Consider the following 20979-nt stretch of genomic DNA (forward strand, 5'->3'; position numbering starts at 1 on the left):
GGTGACATGTTTAGAAAAAAGAACGCCACTTACCTTCATATATCCGGTTTCTTCTCCAGAGGCTCACCCTCCCCACATCCTCCCATCTCGCAGCTCTTCCTCTTTAACCCTTCCCTCTCCTGTTGAACTCCCTTTAACTTCATGGCTAACAACCCATGATGCGGACTGTTGTCACTCCTGTTACCCGCCATCGAATAAACATTAAGTTTATCCCATGACCCGCAAGTAACGGTGCTGGTCCCATCATCTCCCATCGACACATCTCCATCCTCATCTCTAACCTCAACATCGCTCCCTCCGTTGACATTCGACCCTTGACCCCCGCGCCTAGCGATAACAGTCGTATGACTCGAGATCTCATCTTCATCCTTATCGGCAACCGCGGAACAAGCTGCAGCCATCGGCCCTCCGAACTTAAAGTTATTCATCCGCTGCCTCGCATTTTCATCATTCAACATGAATTCCTCAGCTGCAAGGCTGAATGATATACTACTACCCCTCCGCCTTCGCGGGGTGGATAGTGAATCGGCACCCGGTTTATACGGCGAATACTTCGGTTCCGGTTGATGGAGTTCATTTCGAAGTTTCTCCTTGCCGTCGGGGACTCGGTTCGCGAATACCAATCTGATGTTTCGATGGAGGTAGTACCGGCCTTTCGATGGGCAACACAGGTGTAAATGGATAAGATACCGTAAGGCTTCCCGTTCTTTATCCTTCATCTTTTGGGCCGTGACCGGTGTCATCGGTACAGCACCTGGCTTTGTAAGAGTATCGATGTAGGCGTCTGCGGAATATGCCTTCTGACGAATAAACGTCTTCTGGCCAACTTTCATATCCGTTAGGTCGTACGGAACCAGGAATAACTTCACAGCCGTTTTGTTCGGATTCTTTATGATGATCTGGAGTTGTCCGCGAGGAGGGATACGATATCCACCCTCCGGGAAACTTTTGGACGGCTTTGCGGGGTTCTGCAAAGCGGTGTCAAGATCAATTTGACCGACGTAAGGCGACGGACTGTCGTAGTCTCCCACGGAGTAAAAGTATGCCGGGAACGGGATCGTAACGTGGGTAGGGCATTTCAAGGACGCCTTGCATTTCCCGAGACCTAGGACACCGATTTGTGCGAGGAATTGTAGCGGCTTGGAAGGTGTAGTTGACATACGGCCGTTAAGAATGGATTCTTCATACGATCCGACGAACGACCCGACGGGGAGGTCGCTGCCCAGTCCCACACCGAATGATAGTCGCCTGGATGATTGTCGGGAATGAGAGGGAGCGATTTGGAAGGAATCATACCAGTTATCGGATATCGAACGGCGGGATGGGTGTCGGGAGTACGAAGGCGGTGCAGGGGATTGCGACGAGTGCAACGAAGAAATGGACGGTACGAGTGAGGCTCGGCGGGTACGAAGTGGGGCGTCCAAAATGTCGATAGGGTTGGTAAACTCATCGATGCTGTCCGTCTCAGTCTGCGACGAGTTCAGGGCAAGCGGCGAAGTGGGGTGTTTGAGGACGTAGCCGGAGAGCGACTGTGCCCTCGAACGACCCGTTCGACCTTGGTTTTCCTGTCCGTACGGGAACAGAGGACCGTGGTGGATCGCCGGTGCAACCTCGGCGTGTTGATTTCGAGGGTTGCAGAAGGGATTGTGGAAGTGAGGATTGACGGGCGAAGGAGGGTGCTGGAGTTGTCGACTGTCGGGAGCGAATACGCCGGAATGCAGCGCTGATTGTGGGCCATTTCGATCTTCGGTCTCTTGAGCGTCCGACTTCGGGTCTATCTCGAGGTTCTACGGAATCAAGACGAACCGCCAATGTTAGCAAAGCACCTCGAATTGTTATTCTTCAACTCCAAACGAATCCAAACGTCGTAAGAAGGCCGTGGCTAAAAAATAAAAATGACACAGAATAGAATAGGATAAAAAAAATAAAGTAAAAAAATGAACAATACACTTGGAAAAAAGGACCCACATTGGTATTCAACGACCAAATGCGAGTCTCATTTCTGGCCTTCAACCGCCTGATGAGTTCCGCTCGGTCCTTTGGTGCATTCTCGGTGTTATTCCGGCCGGGTTCTCTATCGAAGTCCGAAGTGACGATAGGAGCGTTTTCTCTGTGTTCGGTGACAAAGTGCATATGCTGAGGATGGGGCCCACCAGCGGGGACGGATGCAGGCGCTGGTGGACTCGGGTGTGTGTTGTAGACTAACGGCATGCCGTCAGAGGTTCCGCGATTGTAGCCTCTCTAGCGGTCTTGGAGGCAGGAAAGAAGCAGATACAGATTGACCGGCCGGAGACAAATTGTGCGAAGCCAGAGGGTTTTATGGTACGGTACGATATAGTATAATACAGTGGTTATCCGGGAGGGAAGGATAGATAAGTGGGTTAGGTGGCAGGCTGTTTGGAAAAGGCAGTTATGTTTCCTTCGTCTGGGACCTGAACTGGGTTGACCTGACCTGACCCGGGTTGGGTTGAGAGCCTTGGAAGTGGCAATAGAATCAGAGGAAGGCCGGCCGAAAGAAGGGAGATTTGGTTGAATCCAATCCTGCAAGTATGTACGCAGTCCTTCAATCCTTCATTACCACTCCCCGCCCAAGAAAAAAAGAAATAGAGATATCAAAGATCAAATGTTGATCAGGCCAGTGTCAGTTCTGGTGCCGTTTCCCTTGAAATTAATTATAAATTATCGAGTGTCGAACGCAATAGAATATGATGTTGGGGTTGAACAAAGGAAGAGAGAGAAAGTGGATAATGATTGAGGCGGGCTCTGTTTTCTTTTCTTTCTTCGATTCCCTAGCTCCAGTCCGAATAGACTAGTACTAGTCCTATGCTGTGTATAATGGTGGGGGTTTTTGAGGTCACAAGTACAACTCTGAGGTAGTTCCAAATGGCGAGACCGGATCCATAAATGCTACAAATCCCACCCTCGTTGGAATGACAAGATAAGTAAGTGAGAAAAGAATTGTTGATAACTTTTAGAACAAGTCCCGGTAAATATCTCTATTTCTATTCTAAGAATACCTATATCACAAATGCATAAAATCGGATATAACCCGCAACAGCCTGCAAAAATTTTTTTTATCAAATCGAGCCCATGGACGCCGCCCGGCAGCTTGAAACTCAAGCGAGGAAATTTGGGAGGTTATGTTTGAGCCCACCACTCAGACCCTCTTCTTGGTACTGATCTGGTCCGTCGTGGTCCATGCAGGCATACGTTGCGGGAGAAGATTCGACAGTCAACGTTACCTGTGCATATAAATGTCATCGACCACGACCGTTTTTATCGGTATCTGTCCGCTATGGTTTTCGTATATCTTCATATGGCCTCAGCTATGGGTAAGTAGTTGATATCGGTGCCTTCTGGTATTCGATATTAGGATGTTCTCTGGTCCGGCCCCCGATGTACGGCGGCTTCTCCAGAAAATTCCAAGGTGCTGCCAAACCGAGCAGTTCTACCCGTTTTGTTTTGTCCAGGCAAAAAAAAAAAAAAGCTGGCGTCAAAGCTCATGCTGGGTCAGGATGTAGGCCCAATACCTGCATGGCATAGCACCCGGTCCTCGCATGGCACCTTTATGGACCTTCGAGAAGAAAAAAATTTTCATCCAAACTTTTGCTAGTGCGATGAGCTCCCCACAATTTTCCGGCACCGCCCACCTCGTTACCAGACAAGATACAAGGCTTCAAAATTTTTCTTCAATTCCTATTTGCCAGTCATCGCTTGCATTTTAGATTCCGAGACTCTGAAAGGGAAAAGGTGAACAGAAGAGCATTCCGATCAGCATGGGGTTTCTCTCTTTTTTGTCAAGCACGTCCCACTTGGGTATATACATAGCCGAAATATGTCTCATATTCTTCGATATCGCGGAACAGAACCTGTCAAAAATTTACGGCCAGGGCCTGCCAGACCGATTTGGTATCCAGCCCTCTCTTGCCAAGGTAGTAGCCGAGTGCTACTGCGGATACACCCGCAAGGACCGTCCAGCCGATCATGCTCTTGTGTGTCTGCAGGTTGGTCATAACCTGTGTCTTGAACTGCTCTCTCGATAGTTGGCTCGCTTGCTTCTTAAACAGCGCCTCTCCCCGTAACAAGTCCCTTCTAACGTTTTCCTTGAAGACACTATTGCCTGACCGTAGTGGAGCCTTGTAGGTCTTCAAGACACTACTGGTTGGAACTTTGCTCCAAATTCTCAAAGTATGAGGCGGGTGAGAGGATTGTAGGTCGATTGCTTTTGATATTAAGGCTTCCAGATCCAGCGGCTTAGGAAGTTTACAAAGTATCGAATGAAGCATTTCCGGCTCGGTATCCGGGATGTCGAAGAGTTCTTCTCGCCGCGACATCACAATCTATAAAAGTTTATCAGATCCTCTTTCTATGATCGTAGAATTTGTTGGGAATGAACATACCGTGGCGAAAAAGTATACAGGGAATATCGGCGACTCTGCCAAGAATGCATCGAATAGCCGGGCAATGTCACCATATGCTTGTATGTCGTGAGCGTAAAGAGTTAATGTTGCAGCGAGGGCAAAAAACGGCTGTGTCGTCGAAAGATGGCGACATAGTTTCTCATCCGCTGCAAATAATATCGGATGCAACAACTTCAAGTGCCAGAGCGCCGGCCCCAGTGCTGGAAGCATGAAGTCTCGGATCCTGAGCAATGACATGTACTCGACAGCCAACGGGGCAAGCGTGGGACCAAGAACTAGTAATATCACTTGGCAGATATCGTGGAATCCCTACATCGATTAGCTTGACCCTGGCTGGAGATATAACGGGTGCGGATGACATACTTGGAAGTAGCATAGGAAAGGGTGCCGTCGCAGCACTTCCACTATGAGGTCCTGAAGTTCCTGCTTCTGAACATCCATCTCTTCAGATGTAAGACCTGTATTTACCCAGCAACAGAAATTAACAGGTGTCCAAGGAGACGATAGAGGTGTCCGTCATCTGCGGCATATGAGCAAACTGCCTCCCGTGAAAAACCTCCAGGCGTGTTCTCCAAGCTTACCAGATGGGTAGTAGACGAAGGACCTGTTGACATCTAACGCCACCTGTTCCTCATCGCGGTGTGGGGGTAGTTCTGTATACGGGACCCGACCGAGGTAGTCTTGCAATATGACTTTGTCATTTTCGAGTTTTACTTTAGCGTCTTCGAGTTCCGTTTTTATTACCGAAGGATCGTAGCCTAATAGGATGGGCCCTACAATACAATTAGCTTTGAATAGATAACTCTTCTATCCAATGGTGGCCTTACAAGCTCTTTTTCTCATCTCATCATTCACAAGACCGTGCTTTGAAAGTGCTTGTGCTGCTATCTCATCCCGCTCCTTCGCGTCGCACGTAGCGCGCAATGTGTCCAGCTTCAACTCTTTTGCATCCTTATCAACATCTTCACCTTGATCGTCGTCTTCTCCCTTCGGTATTATCGGATCTCCAGCTATCGGTGATGACTCGTCTTCTTCCAGCTTTGCCTTCTCGTCGATGTCACCATCCGCATTCGCCTCCGGGCTGCTTGGTTCGTCTTTAATTTCGTCGGACATGGTGCTCTGTGCCTCTGCCAGGCCTGCGCTAGTTAATAAAGGTATGCTATAGGCCCCACGAAACCTGTGTATGGCTGACGTGAACCCAGGCACCGGATAATTAGGTCGGACGTCTCGATGCCCTCTTCCGTACTAACGACGACGTTGAAGTTTTAGCACGTAGACGGGTCGAGACACGTGCTGATACGCCACCTTCACTTCTATGACGCTATGACATGCATACCAAGACTCGACCGATGTGCACGTGATTTTCTACCAAATCTCCAAAGCTCACAACCTCCAAGTTCTTGAGTTTATGCCATGGATAACTCCGAAACAACCATCACCAGTTCGAACGTTTCCTTGCCTGTGGCAAATTTGTATGTTTGCAAAAAACCTGATTGACGGCAAATTCCTTTCCAGGGATCACTTCGATACACACGCAGTCATTCGCTGGAAGTACGGCTATCGAGTCCATTATCGAGATTATATAATCAATGCCCACCTTCCAGCGAATATGACAGGATTCTAACCTGGGTTAGGAAGACACTTTAGATCAGCTACGGATCGCTTCCTGCAAGCGAGAGGATCGAGTGGGAGCCAAGGAATTATACTGACGGCCTAGTGTGATTGAGCCCAGCGCCACCCATGGTGCATTGAAGTATCGAAAGGTTCCTCTGGGTTCAACCTATCGTCACTCATACCCTGCTCCCGCGGAGAGCTCTCTTTGCACAATTGTGTTCTCGAGAAACTAGATGAGTAGCTCGTGAACACGCGGGATTTTCCAGACTACAGGTACAACATGGAAAGCGATTGACTACCACTCTTTGATCTAAAGTGAAAAAAAAAAATATAAAATATAAAAAAAAATCTCTCTCTTTCAGTGAAGGGATTCAACAATCTTGGGCAGAATCGCGATTCAAAGTAGTTCGATGGGCGACTCGAGCTGAGACCTGCGTGAGGGCGGCACACGCGGGGTTTTGTGCAAAAAATTTCGATAGGTGAAAATGCAGAAGGGTGCAGGCTTTGGGTTCGGCTTCGTGCCAGGCCGTACCTTATTGCTTAACATATGTCTTGAAGGTGTCCTCATGATACCAAAGGATCCTGCATACACGAACGGGGAACCATCCACACCCTAAAGTTAAGGATGTGTCAAAAAAGTCACGAGGGAGACTTTCGTCTAATCCCATTCTCGAATCCCCATGCCGTGTCACCAATATCGACTCTTCTTCTGCAGGTAATAATGTCCTTCTATGGACCCATGTCATTGGTTTCGCATTATAAATGACTGGAGACGCAAAATTTATTATCCGTCGGTTGCCAAGAGGCTTCGAATGCGACAGGCGGTCCGCAGTCTAGATCGGATGAAAATACTTCCTGAATTGTTCGATGTCGAGGTTCGTGAGGTGATTCATGATCCTGCTATCGCGCATTGCGTTTCCTGTCAATTGCATTGCTTCCTTGACAAAAGGAGCTTTCCTATCACACTACAACCTCGTGATATAGCTGCAGCAAATCGATCCGTTCTGGCCAATTAAAATTCTTTGAAGTGTCTTCGGACTGATAATATGCCAGGCATTAGCGATAACATATAAGAATCAACTATAACTCTTAGCTTGACGATTTCCAGTGACAGATGCCAAAAAAAATGTGATACCGGAACATTGTCGAGGTGTTGGAGTGTGGTTTTATGATACAGCGATTGCTAACCCGCTTGCCTCGTGTTACACATTATTACTGCCATATTCCTTCGGACCGAGTCTTGCATCGGATTTCCAGGTTTCTTGGGCCTAACGGGCGAATGGGAAGCGCAGGATTGGGATCCGAACCAGGCAGAGGAAGCAATGGCTTCCATATCTTATCAATAACAACCGGTTATATTCTCCCATATGTAGAGTAAAGCTCATGGCGCCTATGATGGACTACTGAAACACAGACACAAGGGTGGCGTGCAAGATACGTTACGAGTTTTTTTTTGTTTCTCCTGGACTGGTGCAGGGCACTAATCAAAACCAGATGTAAAGTCGGTGGTCCAATGCAATATTAATGCCCAGAATAATGCACAGGCATCTAGATATTGATTAACTACACTTTTCCGTAGGAGAAATCGCTCTGGCTACCTACGGCACTAGGCATTGATCATTGTTGCCAGGATACCCAGGAAGGAAACCGTTATAAGGGTAATTGCTAGCTGCAGCCGCGATTGGTTCCACCGGTGCCTGTTGCGACTTCAGATACATCCAACAAGGCGCTGGGTGGGTATCGTTATAAATTTCCAACCAAGCCTATTCCCTAAATCGCCTAGACAGTGTTACGACTGCGGTAGAAGGTATCTTTGAGTACCTCTTGGTATTGGCGGGCTTGATTAGGCATTGACTTGAAATAGGAGGGGGGTCAGGTTCTTAAACCTTTCGAGTCGCGTATATTGCATACGCTAGAAACTTACGCTGTATTCAACCTATACGAACTAGCTATAGATTGCGAGGCCCAACAAGCCTTAGAACTAGCCTAGTCGGCGGGGTCCTTTCAACGGAGCCGACGAGAATCTGTAATAGTTCGGGACGTTATATGGCAAACGTTGATCACATCCGTTAACCTTTAAAAGCAAATATCAAATGTGAAGACGAAGGGCTGGTATGACGAGCAATTCTCCACCACTACCACCACTACCGCTGCACTGCATTGCCATGAGGGAGGGAGCAGGCAAGCGATGGTCGAACGATCTAAGCCAGGTCAGTCCGCTGTACTGCACTGTTCGAAATGGGTTTCTTCCGTTCTGTTACTCACATGGCTACAGTTTTGAACCATTTTTTCGGACATCTTCGAGGAGCTAACGGGTGCAGCGTAAGGTTTTCCATGTCCCATTGACTTACAAGCTTGGTGGCGACCCTCACATACTCTGGCTATGAGGTACCAGACCAGCTCGAGATATTTCCGCCCTCACGATCTTCACCTCCGAATTCCTACATCAACTTCTTGCCCCCAGTCGCTGTTTGATCCTGACGTCAACGCTATACTCTAAGCTGCTGCTTAAAGGGCTATGTGATTTGAATTTAGCAGATATTAAAACGCAACAACACTCCAACGAGCGACAGCTCCTTCTTTGGCTAGAAACACCAATTGCAAAGCCAAGGCAGCTCGAGAGCCCACCTTCACACCCTAAAGATCACTCATCAGATCTAACTCTCAGTTGTCTACTGTATTCCTGAAATATCCCGGAGACAGGGAAGGTACCTTCTCCGCCCTTGATCACGCTGATGGAGGATACCGTTCTACTACGTGCTGCAAATAACGAAGGTGATTACACTGCTCAAAAGAGTGACTTTTTTTTTTTACTCTTGAGGTTTATAACGGACTGTCGACTGAAGGATAAGGGAAACAGCCAACCCGCCACCTATAGCTTTTGACACTGGGCCCAAATACGGCTTGCTATCCCAATGCTTATCTCCGTCTCCAGTCATTCGTTCTATCTTCTCTGCATCCATCCGATGCGATACGGACGACAAATATGTTATATTCGTTGGGGTGCGTGGATCCTTCGATGCCTTTTTCATTTTTTTCATTTTTTTCATGAACTTTTCGACCATCGAAATGTTCAAATTCTCGTTTGACAGGTGTTTTTTCTAGGGAGGAGAAAAAGCACCCTCGTGATCTCGAGGCCTCGCTAACGTTTTATGTGAGGTGGGGGGATATAGGAACGACATATTGAAATACGACATCTGTCGAAGCGGTTGAATCTTGAGCTTCTGGCTACTAAGAGTGACTTCTTCTGCAAAATCCGGTCTGCAGGTCTGATAGACCTCAGAAAAAATGATGATTTTCTGAAACAGGTTAAGCAAGAGGACGGTAGCACTCCCCGCCCGTCTTCGTCAAGTGCTTCTTTAAAGGTCCCAAAGCAGGTTCTGGTTATTGCATTGGAATCCGGGGACCTAGCATTCGTCTACGCCGACGGCTCGAACGGAGCCAGACTCGAATTTGTGGTCTCAGCTCAAAGAATCTCTCCAACATTGCCTCAGGCCCGCCATGTTGGGAAAGCTATATCCGTCGATCCTCTGTATGTTTTCATATCGGGCATGGGAATGACCACAATTACGGAAACTAACAGAAGGCATCTCTTTACAGCTCTCGGGCTATGGCAGTCTGTGCTTGGGAGGGCAGTTTCAAACTATACGAAACAAACGACGCTGCAGGTTTGGAACAGAGGCTGGCGAATGGACAGCCTTTCATGCCTCTACGCCATGTACGTTTTGTTCTTTACATTATTTGTGTTTTTCAGCTGCTGAGAAAAAGCAATTGTGTGATACAGGAAAAGACATTTCAGGTACCTGGGACCATCGTTCACCTCGAGTTCTTGCGGGCGAAAGAGGAGAATCTCGTTGTGTTCGTGGTCTTATTCGTGAAGTATGCACTTTATGCAGTGATTACATCTACTTTGGGTCTGTGATGCTAATGCCGAAGGATCTGGCAGTAAGCTGAGGCAGTCAAGAATCCTGTTGTACGAATGGAATACGACCGAACCACTCTCAAGAGCAGCACAGCTTGGCCAAGATGGACTTCGAATCCCGGAGAGTACGGTAACGTTCCCTATTGAATGATATGCACTCTGACTGATCCTTTGTCTAGGGTGGGGGCTGCCGCTTCACATCATTCCTTTGACCATCCCAACGTTTTTTGCTATGATTTGTGAACGTTCGATATGTGTCGGGAAGGCTATCGATATAACAAACGGTAACTGTAAATGGCAACAGTTCCCTATACCTATTGTTGCCAATAGAGATCGTAAGCACTACCTCCTGAAGGATACCTCTTACTTTGCTCTTCGGCCACCACCTTGCTAAATAGTCGTCGATTAGAGAATTTAGTCACCGCGTGGGCGAGGCCACATCGAAATGCAGATTATGCACAAAGAAACGACGATTTCTATGTCGTTAAGGAAAATGGCGAACTCTTCTGGATATACGTCAATCACAGCCATGGTAGCTACGGGCCGAATATTGAGACTGTGCAATCTGGAAAGTTGGCCGGGGCGGTGGGAACGGCTCTCGCGTTCCATGAAATTCGAACGCCAACTAGCAGCGATCTTTTGGTGGCAGCTGGTGAAGGGAGTGCAGGCGGTACTTACATGGTGGGATTTTTCCAACTTGACGGTTTTAGGTTATATACTGATGGGTGTATAGATCACGCCTAAGAGGCCGAATACACCGTCGAATAGAGACCCGCTCTTCATTCAGGAAATTTTCAACTGGTCCCCGATGTTCGATATGGATATCCTGGACTTGAAAACTGCCGATCGAAGCAACCTTTCCGCCTCAAGAGGTCGATTGTACGCATGCACGGGGTTTGGGGAGCATGGCGCTGTTGCCGAAGTTCGCCACGGGATCGAATGTCGACCTGCAACCGCTATTGAGCATCACGAGCCTGTAACGAAGGTGATACCTCTTCCGGGGAGTGCAGGGACGGGATGTTTTGTACTGCTTTGCCTGGTCCTTGGGACGAGCTTGTGGTATCTACCGTATAAGACACTGGATGCCAGCGATGCCGCCGATGTTATTTCTCTCAGGACCGGGGATAATGTTAAGACATTGACGGCTGCGGTTATAAAGGGGCGTGCTGTTCAGGTTACTACTGAAGGCGTTTATTCGACTACGCTTAACGAAGCGGATGTCGAAGCAGATGTTCAAGTGCCTTCTCCACGACAGGAGTGGGATTGTCCACCTGGCCACAGTATCATCGCGGCTGCCCTGCAAGACGATACGGTGGTGTTGGTCCTGAAATCGGGACCCGGGTATCAGTTGTGGAACATGGAACTGCAGCCGGTATCGGATGGCGATCAGGAGAAGTGAGTGGGTATTGAGTATTGAGGGATGAATACCGGCTGACCGGTGTTTTTCAGATTTCTTAAGAAACGAGGAGAACCTCTTGAAATATCGTCTCAGCCGACCTATCTCAATTTCTTGACCCTGTAAGTACATGTGGAATGCGAGGCGTCGGGGTTTTTACTAATACAACCTTCAGCGGGAAAAAAGGACTCTTAGTCGAGGCTGCGGGTGCGACATTGAATCTTTACGAGCTCAATTCGTACGGTGTTCTTTTCCCGCGAGCTCAGATCTCTAGTAAGTGGACTTCTCATCGAATATATAACCTCTGCTAACAGTTATTCAAGCAACTGAGCTCGATGGGGATCCTAACTGTACACAAGCCCAATCCCCGGTTTGTGAGTCCGTCTGTCTTCTGGAATCGGGCGGGGAGACATTTTTGCTATGCGGTCTTCGAAACGGATATGTATTTTATGGCGAGATAGGTAATATTTACACCATTGAATCTGGTACGATATGGGAGAGCCTAACTGTTTTTAGATACTGAAACCCTAGAGTTCAATCCTTTAAAGAGGGTCAAGGTTGGAAGACTGCCGGTGATTCTCTCTACGAGGGATGATACTACCGACAAAGCTCTCGCTCATTCGACTTACTCACTTTTCCAATTGAGTATCGAGGGGTCCGAGTTGGTGGTTTCGTCTGTTGTTTTCAATCAGACAGTTGAGGTAACTATCTGGTGAAGCTTCTTGTTGAAACGTACTCGGAGTACTGACACGATTTCGAAATCCTTAGCCCTCAATTGAAGCATTTTGCCATCTCAGCCATGATTTCAGGTCTACACAATTCCCGGATCCTATTATCTGTGCGACAGATTCTTCGATAATGGTCGCAATGACCAGCCGAATGCCAACGATATGCACAAGGCAACTGGAACTAAAAGAAACCCCATCCAGAATAATTTACAATGAAAAGGAAGATTTGTTGGCGGTGGTATGCCATCAGGCGTCGTATGAGTCTTCGAGTTTGGAAAACGGAAGGGGTCCGAAGTCGCCGCGTGCCACCATTTTGTTCCTCGATCCAAAGACGTGAGTATTGGATATCTTGGTCTGAATCTACATCGTTCTAATGAAGATTGTTTAGTGGGAAATCCCAGGCACCTCGGGAGCTGAGGGATGCGAAGTATGATGAACTAATCTTCAATAAGAAAGATGAGAAAATCCATTGTCTTTGCAGTAAGTTTTAATCGACACCCTTCTATCGACTATACTAAACCTCACCTCTACAGACTGGACTTTCCCGGACAAAGCTCTATCGTGGAATTGCATCCTCGTCGGCACAAGTTACGGAATTACAGAAAAGTCTCCCCGCAAGGGTCGAGTTGTGGTTCTTTCTTTAAGATATGTCAAATCCGGTACGGAAAGGAAACTTGAAATTCGAAAGCGGAATCAGATTTTGTGTCCTGAGCCGGTGCATTCGTTGGCGACTTATGGCGAGGCTTCAGTGATATATGGAACGGAGAAGACGCTTTCGAAGATCGACTTGGTTCGTAATGCTGCGGGTCAATGGAAGTAAGTGGCGAGTCCTCTGTAATACTTCACCTAGTGGAATTGTTCTGACGGGGAGGGCGATTTAGATTCGAGAACCAAACGGTTCAAAATGTGGACTCCACACCACTTCAGATTACCACACGAGATGAAGATCGGACGATATCTGTATCGAGCACTATGGACGCACTAGCAATATACCGCGTTAAGGAGGACCCTTCGCCGTCTCTAGAGCGTATTTATAGGTATCTTCTTTTAATCTATGAAAACGTAAAAGATAAAGTTTTGTCTAACACCTTTTTGTAGTGACGATAGAGAAAGAGCCGGCCGTAGTCATCTACGTGTAGAAGGAAACTTCTTCGTAGCCGCTGACCGCGACGAAGGTATCGTCGGTCTCTGGATGCCCAACGAATCCCGAATAACGACATGCTTAACCCGAGTCTTCGAAGCCCACTTGCCAAATAGTATTGCCAGTTTACGAATGGGGGATCTTCGAGCGCCATGGAGGGCAAGGAATTTGGAGTTACCGGGGATTATCAATCCGAATGCCGATATCATTGGTACATGTTTCGACGGTGCCATATACCAATTTACGATCCTGAACGAAGAGGCGACGGAGCTACTGGCATATTTACAGAGGTGTTATGTTAAAGTTGCGTATTCGGCCGGGAAGAGTAAACCACTCGATCATAGAGAGGTCGAGATGATGAAGGAAGGGAGTTTGAAGCATGTTAGTGGGGGGTTATTGGCTGATGCTTTGAAGAGCAGCGATGGTGGATGGTTGAAAGAGGCTATGAGGGATAGGGAAGTCTTTGAGGATTTGGTGTTTGCGGTTTATAAGTCTGCTGGAGTGGAGGTGGTGCTTAGGAATGATAGGGGGCTCGAGGATGTGGTGGTGGAGTATTTGAAGGGGGTCTTGGGAGGGGTTGTGCTCTGAAGTGGGATGGAGTTTTAATACATATCACATGCGGCCCTCTCCCTCGCAACAGCAACAGCAGTCCAGTTAACTGTTAATACATATTAGGACCCGTTTGGGATCTTGGTCTTCTCGCTCTGGGCGGTGATTGGTTCTTGCTGATAATTCTTTCGCTTCTGACGGACGCCTCTGCATTCATTGCATTGGTCCTGCCGTTTTCTATAGACCTTTTCTTTCTTTCTTTCCTTTCAGCCTCCTTTTTCATTCCGTCCGTTTTTCAGAAAGCGTGGAAATTGCATTTCGGTGTCTTTTACATTAGAGATAACCTTTAACTAGAATCATATATATATAAAGTATACAGAGATAAAAGTTCGTATGTTCACGGGACTATACTACTCAGGAGTCTTTATTCTTTAGGTGCTTAGTTTTGGAGGTTTAAGGTGGGAAATTTCGATGGTGTTGAATCAGACGATACATGAAGATGGTAACTTCACTGGTCTGTTACTTTTTGTTAGTTGGAGAGAAGAAGAAGAAAATAGCAAATACAAGCCTTGATCGATCGATTTTTCGTACGTTCCCGACCAACTCCCCCGTTTGCTTTTATATTGAAACAATTCATCTTCTTTGAAGAAGAAAAATAAAAAAATAATGAAACCAAATGTCCACCAAACTCCTCCCATAACAAACCCCTCTCCAGAAAAAAAAGAGGAAATAAGAAAAAAAAGAAGACCGAGTAAACCAAAGAGGGGGTTGAGGTTATCCGCTATTAATCAGGATGATGCGTGGCTAGAAAAACGATAATGTTCGTTTATTGACAATAGAAGAACAGTGATGTAAGTACCATAGAGTAATGTTCTTTCGCTATACACAGATCAAGAAGGCCCCGGGGTACAACAAAGAAGTAAAAACGAAACACGAGAGGTGGGTATAGTGATGCAAGGAAGGGATTCATAAAATTCATAAAGTTTGAAGTTTTGGTTCCAGTAAAAAAAACGGTGGGAGCAAAAAAAAAAGTCCCTTCAGAGTTAAAGCAAGCTACCTAAGGCATAAAGCGTAAGTAACCATAGGGCCCCATGAAACTCCCAACTTGACTTTTTATTAAGAAAGGATTTATCCGGTTCCCGGTAATAGTAATGATAAAGGAAAAAAGGAACCACGTGAATAGAATGGTTAGAAAAAGTAACAGAAGGCCTTAGAGAACACTTAGACATCCATTGCATCGTCGAGTGACATTGCTGAGGCCTGGGAATCTGAGAATGGAGCAGTACCCTCTCTCTTCTCGAACCTAGCCGCGTCGAGATCTGTGAGCATTGAGGCGTCGCCGCCAGACATGTCTTCATCGTCATAAGCCTCCTCGATGCCTCTCTTTGATTTCTTCACTGTGGTTCCGGATTCCTGTGGGGCTCTACCGAATATGGCGTTGAGATGTTGGGTAGCGGCGGCGGCAGCAGCAGCGGTGAGCTGCTGGATTTCAACGTCACGTCTCGCCATCCAGATTGGCTCATACCCGGTGAGAAGATACTTCATCGAATCGTCGAAGCAGACGCAGAATCTGCGACCCTGGATGACCTGGATTGCTTGAACGGCAGTGCAGTTGATGTGCTGCATGATGTAAGCAGCAGCAACAGCAGCGCTACGTTCGTTGCCGGACTCGCAGTATATCAGGGTCTTTCCTGGGTTTGGAGGTTGCTCTGGGAGACCATTTGGTTTACGTCGGATGAAGCCTAGAGGGGCATTGTTGTAGAGGTGATCGTCGACTAATTTCGATGCGATCGGGAACGAAGCGATAAGCTCTTGGTTCCCCGAGACATCGACTGATTCGAAGCGAATGCGAGCTTTAAGCTCTGGATCCTTGGCAATCTCGTTGTAAGCATTTAAGAGACGATGTCGAGCGGTAACATTGTTTCGAACGGCGATAAGAAGAGTGATGTTTTCGCGTCGGAGATAAGCCAGATCCTTTGCAGCGGAGACAGGGCCTAGATAAAGGTGTGGAAGGATCTGCTGGGCTTCACGACGAGATTCGTATCGCCAATCTTGGAGAGTAGTAGGAAGGATCCCGGAATTGGCAAGTAGCTGGGAGCTACTGAGGCTGATGCCATTGGGTGGTGCGCCATAGTTTAAGGGCTGTCTGGTGCCGGGTCTTCCACCACGACTGGCGGGATCGTTGATGAGAGTTGGAGGCGGGACGAGAATGCGAGGAGGCGATGGAATGCCGTTGGACCATGGTAATGTTGGGTGATGTGAGGGGGAAGAGGAGAGAGGTGCCATGCCCGCGCCTGCACCTGGGGCCAGGTTTCCGTTCTGAATAGGCTGTTGAGCCATGTGCATCGTAGCTTGGGTCTTGCTGGGAAGAGAAGGTTCCCAGGGGTTTGGAACGTAGATTAGAGCTAGCTATTAGAGCTATTGAAACCTGAGTTCAGTTCTGACGATGTGTATGTCGCTGGTAGGAATGCGAGAGTACGATGGTGGATGGGAACGATAGTAGTTATCGTGATGATGGATCAGTTAGAGCTGGAGAGTGGTGGTGGTGGTGGTGGTGGTGGTGGTGGTGGTGGTGGTGGTTGGTTAGTTAGCTAACGTGTGGTTGCAGGCAACTCGAGTAAAATAAGCGTCTGACCGCCGACAGAACCCACGGGGTTTAAAAGATGGAGCTTCGAATCACCACAATGGCTAAACCTATGTTAAAGAACAGGTTGATATCGATTTAATTCAAATAAACTAACAGTGAAAAGGAAGTCGTTTGCGATTGCCGGCCGGCCTGAAGAACACCTCTGCTACGTTCAAAAGTCGCGTCTCCCGGTTACTAATTTATATGTCTTGGGGGCAGAAAGGATAAGTCCCAGCAGCACAGAAGGCAGATTGATTGGCCAAAAGTGCAGTAGCCGTTTGGCGTGCATGTGCAGATGCTGCGAACGATTTCGAATCTAGGTTCCTTGTCCTTTACTAATTCATCTTCACAGCCCTCTTACCACCTTTCCTGAGGTCATTGCTGAGGTTTCAATTGTAGATGAATCGCACCTGACTCAGAAGCCAATGCAAACGGGCTTCCTTTTTTTTTTTTTTTTTTATATTCCCATAGTTAGGTGCTTGCATACCAAATATATGCAATCCGAAGAGAACTTACGCTCCCGGGCCTCGTGGTTGGAGTACCTGGCAAGGCTACATAGTATGCAAGGTAACTCTCAGGCCTGTTCCAGCTTGATCAGGTATCGCTTCTTTCAACAGGACTAGTTTGGCCACGATTGCCGGTTGAACTTGCAGCAAGATGGCAGATAAGCGTCAAATTTTTGTATGATAACGATACCTACAACGATTTAATTGTTTATAACATCGTTATACGGCACGGAACGTTCGAATTAATGTTTCTTTGTTTTTACATACAGAGGCGAGATCATTCCATGTTGTGCCCAACCGAGTCATTGATAGCCATGTGCACACCTTTGTTGGAGATCTAGATTTTGGTTGGCACTGCACTGCTTCATCATATGCATGCATGGGATCCATTATATATCCGAAGAAAGTCTCTAAAAGACGGAGTAAAAATGTAGGGAATATTTTATTCCTTTACCGGATTCTGATAGTAAATGATATACGAATTCGCAGCTACACAGCGTCAAAAATGCCTTTCTTCAAACGATCCAAAGATCTAAAATCTCCAAGCCTAGGCCTCAGTTGTATTCCTCTTTCACCGAACTCCTCCAAACTCTGCGGGTCTCCCGGCGGAGTTTCAGATGTCTCACGAACATCCATCGTATCTGTGTCTACTTCGACTTGCGACTGGCTTCGATCCGAACGAGCATGCATAGCCAACTCCAAAAGTGACATCCTCGGGCACGCCTTGCACTTGGCTCGTCTGGCCGCCATTCTTGATAAGGCTCAAGTATACATCGGAGCTGCAAGGGCGTATTTTGATTGTTGTTATGTCTTGAGTACAATCGAACCGGAACTTGGGCCGGTCGAGTTGGAAATCACGAATCAAATTGTAGGCTTCCAGAACGACAATGGTGCTTGAGAAACCCCAAAACATAAATTCCTATGTTTTCTGATCATATATCTTTTTAACCCAAGAGTCGAACATACAAGCAGCGACTTGCCTACCTCTCAGCTCGAGTCACCATATCCGGCCGTAGCTCCCTTTCGTTCCCGTCTCATATGATACCATCTCAGGAATTCCAGATCGATTTGTCCTCGGATTCAAAGCAAGCACCTCGTCTCGTGGAACTTAATCGCATCTGTCAGTTCCTTCGTACTCTTGGCCATTGTTGCGAGGTCATTCAAGAGATTCGTACCCAGGATGAATCTAGCTCTAGATCAGGTGCCGAAGCACTCCTCGGCCTTTCATCAGAACTTCAAAAACTACGGGTAGATATCTCGAAGTTCAGAGAGTTCTATAGCAATCAACAACTTGCAACCGGAGAGGCTGGGAACATACTATTCGTGCTCTTGGGGAGTTATAAGAGAAAAGTGGACGATATTATAAAGGGGTAAGATATCAATATATTGGCCCCTAAATCGAAAATTAGGCCATATTTCTAAAAAGAATTCTTCGGATAGCGAAAACAAGAAACTGTTGGTATTCCTACTCTCGCTATTCGACCTCAAACTACCTGCAGAATGTGAAGCCGAGATAAAACCACTCCCTCCACAGCCACTTCAATTCAAAAAGCCATCCTTCCAAACATCAACCGGGAATTACACGGCAACCCCAGACTCAGCGGTATCCCCGTTGAGTATGAGTGCGGGACCTTCGGTAAAGTATGCAACAACAATCCTAGGAGACGAGCGTGAGCCCATACAACTGGCTTCTGCCCCGATCCCCAAAAAATCTGCCAAAAGATCGAACGAATTGGGGAAAGGGAAAGAGAAGTTGACCAGGTCAATAGTTACGAGTTCACCTGAAATTGGGGGTATCGATGAGAGGATGGAAGAATTGATGAAAGGTGGATCGTTTTTGTTGGTATAATGCGGCGATGCGCCTGAAGAAATAAGAAACAAGGAATATTATACAAGTGTATCGATTAGGGTCCTAGTCCCCGAACTCGAGACTAAGTGGGATACTGCGGGGTACCGGTACCTAATAAAGAGACTCAAGAGTTTTGTGTAACATCCAAGACTTCTTGACATCTGTGTAACCAGGCATGCAGGCAACGCAAAGCTCACCCAAAATACCACAGTTCGGATCTTGCGTAAGACTTCTCGGCCTGGTTACTAGGGAGTTTTGCTGTTCTTGCTAATTTTTGGAAATATAATAAATATCGTTGCGAGTGGATTGCCATAGTTGTACAAGTATCTCGGTGCTATTGAAACATTCTCATATAATGAATTATCCTACAGTGCTACTGAAGCTTCAAGTCCCACCGATATAAGAGATTGCTTCCAATTCGATAAACGGCCCCGGGCTATTCTTGGAGGGAAGCCCTATATTATTTTGCCTGCCTACGAGTTTCTTGACAGTTCTAGTCTCACTCATCACACCGGAACCTTGTATATAAATCTACCTTCTGCCCCAGTTGTGTTGCGGTAACCATACTCTCTTCCGAAAATTATTCCTTCCCTCTCCTCCATCACCTCTCCACATCACGCCTTAGTTATGCTCATGGCGCAGGTACCTTTACTACAGAATCATCCGTATGAAACAACATTTTATATATTCGTACCCATGGATATTTACCATGCTTCATGTCGGTTACGCGTATACGAGACTGTTTTCGTTTACCTATAATTTCATCGTTACAAAGAGCGCATATTTTGTAAAAACTAAAGTTATAGATCGAGTAAGACTCGAACCAGAGGCATTAGGATTATCTGAGAGTGTTAGCTACCTACCTGGATACTATCATTGTAAATACAAATACCTAGTATACGTTCACCTATTCCACTGCACAAAGCTCATTCCTCCATAGCGGAATCCCCACCCCAGACCCCTTTACAGAACCAGCTGCTTTACAACGGTATGAAGTTGCGTCGCTTGTCAAGAATTTGATCAGATTGTAGGTGATCAAAATCGTATCATTCACATCTTCGTCAGGTATATATGCGGCCCAACCATTATCCATATCTGTATCAATGTCGAGTTTCGGTACGAACCCAAGCATCTTCAAAACTTCAACGTTCTGTTCGACGCTCTTCGGTGCAGTTCTCGCATATTCCGGGTCAGCCGTTAAGACCTCAAAGGCCCCGCCATCTATCGAACGGGGTACGTGAGACTGGTATTTCCATGGGTGAAGCTGGATTAACCTGCTCGCAAGGTTTAAACCTAGAACAAGGTCTTTGGATTCCTTTTTTCGGGGTATCGGGCTGTCTTCAACCAAGCAAGATCGCCCATATTCCATAACGAACACACATTTACGTATTCTCGTTCCCGAAACTCGTCCCGGTTTCCCACCAGCTTTGGAGGAAGGTCTTCGTCGTCGAAGAACTCCTTTGCATCTTCGTACGGCATAGCTGTAATCTGCTCCGACGAGGCTACGGCCGGGTGGGCTTTGATGAATCGGTAACGGGGACCGTCGTTATTCGTCTATTATACAGCAAAGACTCGACTTTGGGAAACATTTAGAACGGGTGGAAGTGCAGGTGCGGGTTTCAAAATGGTATTGAGAACAGGGAGACGGAAACATGTTCTCGTTGAACCCGAAGGAATTTGTGTGGCGTCTGAGTACGAGGCCGGTGTCTTTCCGATCGATAATGCAGGTGGTTATGGATGTACGGCTCTACTGTTTTCCGCGTGCTTTGTTAAAATATTCGAGTTCTTTTTTGTAAGTTTCTGGAAAGCATGATCTTCATACCACATGGCGGTTGGTATGCAACGCCTTGGCCCTGAGGGTTTATATAATTATATGAGCGCCAGGCTCTAGCTCTGTTGGAGATGAACCCTCAGTCGCTCAGTCACACAGCTGTACAGGGAAGGCCTGGGATACGGCAGAAACGTCAATGGTATGACCGCCAACGAAATCGAAACAAAGACAAGCGCATAATTTTTATTTTTTTTATATAACAAAATAAAGATATAACATGTAAATAAATAAAAATTAGAATCCGGAAGGAATAGGATGGGAAAGGTCCAGAGAGCTCAAAATGAGTCGTGGGCCTTAGATCGGGAAATGGTTGATCAACTGAATACTTGCAAGCTTATTATAAGCCCTGGCGCTTTAGTAAGATTCTTGCCTGCAGCTTGTTTCTTGAAATATTGC

The 20979-nt window shown here is 46.9% G+C and overlaps 6 protein-coding genes across 6 annotated transcripts; 2 read left to right on the forward strand and 4 right to left on the reverse strand.

The window, feature by feature from the left end:
- Positions 1-35: 35 nt before the first annotated feature.
- On the reverse strand, positions 36-2133 carry DFL_000859 (uncharacterized protein; the record flags this gene model as incomplete). Its single annotated transcript, XM_067638342.1, has 2 exons — positions 36-1787; positions 1969-2133. 2 exons carry the CDS (start codon positions 2131-2133, stop codon positions 36-38), a joined length of 1917 nt encoding a protein of 638 aa, XP_067495415.1.
- Positions 2134-3872: 1739 nt separating this feature from the next.
- DFL_000860 (uncharacterized protein) lies at positions 3873-5534 on the reverse strand (the record flags this gene model as incomplete). Its single annotated transcript, XM_067638354.1, has 5 exons — positions 3873-4340; positions 4401-4730; positions 4785-4879; positions 5003-5194; positions 5249-5534. 5 exons carry the CDS (start codon positions 5532-5534, stop codon positions 3873-3875), a joined length of 1371 nt encoding a protein of 456 aa, XP_067495416.1.
- Positions 5535-8770: 3236 nt separating this feature from the next.
- On the forward strand, positions 8771-13810 carry DFL_000861 (uncharacterized protein; the record flags this gene model as incomplete). The annotated part of the gene is made up of 18 exons (XM_067638365.1): positions 8771-8810; positions 8896-9038; positions 9209-9567; positions 9636-9753; positions 9820-9914; positions 9982-10082; positions 10137-10292; positions 10367-10638; positions 10691-11352; positions 11407-11475; positions 11529-11626; positions 11677-11814; positions 11870-12054; positions 12122-12414; positions 12470-12561; positions 12615-12897; positions 12963-13118; positions 13180-13810. The coding sequence occupies 18 exons, from the start codon at positions 8771-8773 to the stop codon at positions 13808-13810; spliced, it is 3891 nt and encodes a 1296-aa protein (XP_067495417.1).
- Positions 13811-14992: 1182 nt separating this feature from the next.
- On the reverse strand, positions 14993-16117 carry DFL_000862 (uncharacterized protein; the record flags this gene model as incomplete). Its single annotated transcript, XM_067638377.1, has 1 exon — positions 14993-16117. The coding sequence occupies one exon, from the start codon at positions 16115-16117 to the stop codon at positions 14993-14995; it is 1125 nt and encodes a 374-aa protein (XP_067495418.1).
- Positions 16118-17408: 1291 nt separating this feature from the next.
- Positions 17409-18752, forward strand: DFL_000863 (uncharacterized protein; the record flags this gene model as incomplete). The annotated part of the gene is made up of 3 exons (XM_067638388.1): positions 17409-17771; positions 17858-18273; positions 18344-18752. The coding sequence occupies 3 exons, from the start codon at positions 17409-17411 to the stop codon at positions 18750-18752; spliced, it is 1188 nt and encodes a 395-aa protein (XP_067495419.1).
- A 907-nt stretch (positions 18753-19659) lies between these two features.
- On the reverse strand, positions 19660-20231 carry DFL_000864 (uncharacterized protein; the record flags this gene model as incomplete). Its single annotated transcript, XM_067638399.1, has 2 exons — positions 19660-20067; positions 20133-20231. The coding sequence occupies 2 exons, from the start codon at positions 20229-20231 to the stop codon at positions 19660-19662; spliced, it is 507 nt and encodes a 168-aa protein (XP_067495420.1).
- Between the last annotated feature and the right edge of the window lie 748 nt (positions 20232-20979).

The sequence above is a fragment of the Arthrobotrys flagrans genome, assembly GCF_004000055.1.
Source record: "Arthrobotrys flagrans strain CBS H-5679 chromosome Unknown unitig_15, whole genome shotgun sequence".
Classification (NCBI taxonomy): domain Eukaryota; kingdom Fungi; phylum Ascomycota; class Orbiliomycetes; order Orbiliales; family Orbiliaceae; genus Arthrobotrys; species Arthrobotrys flagrans.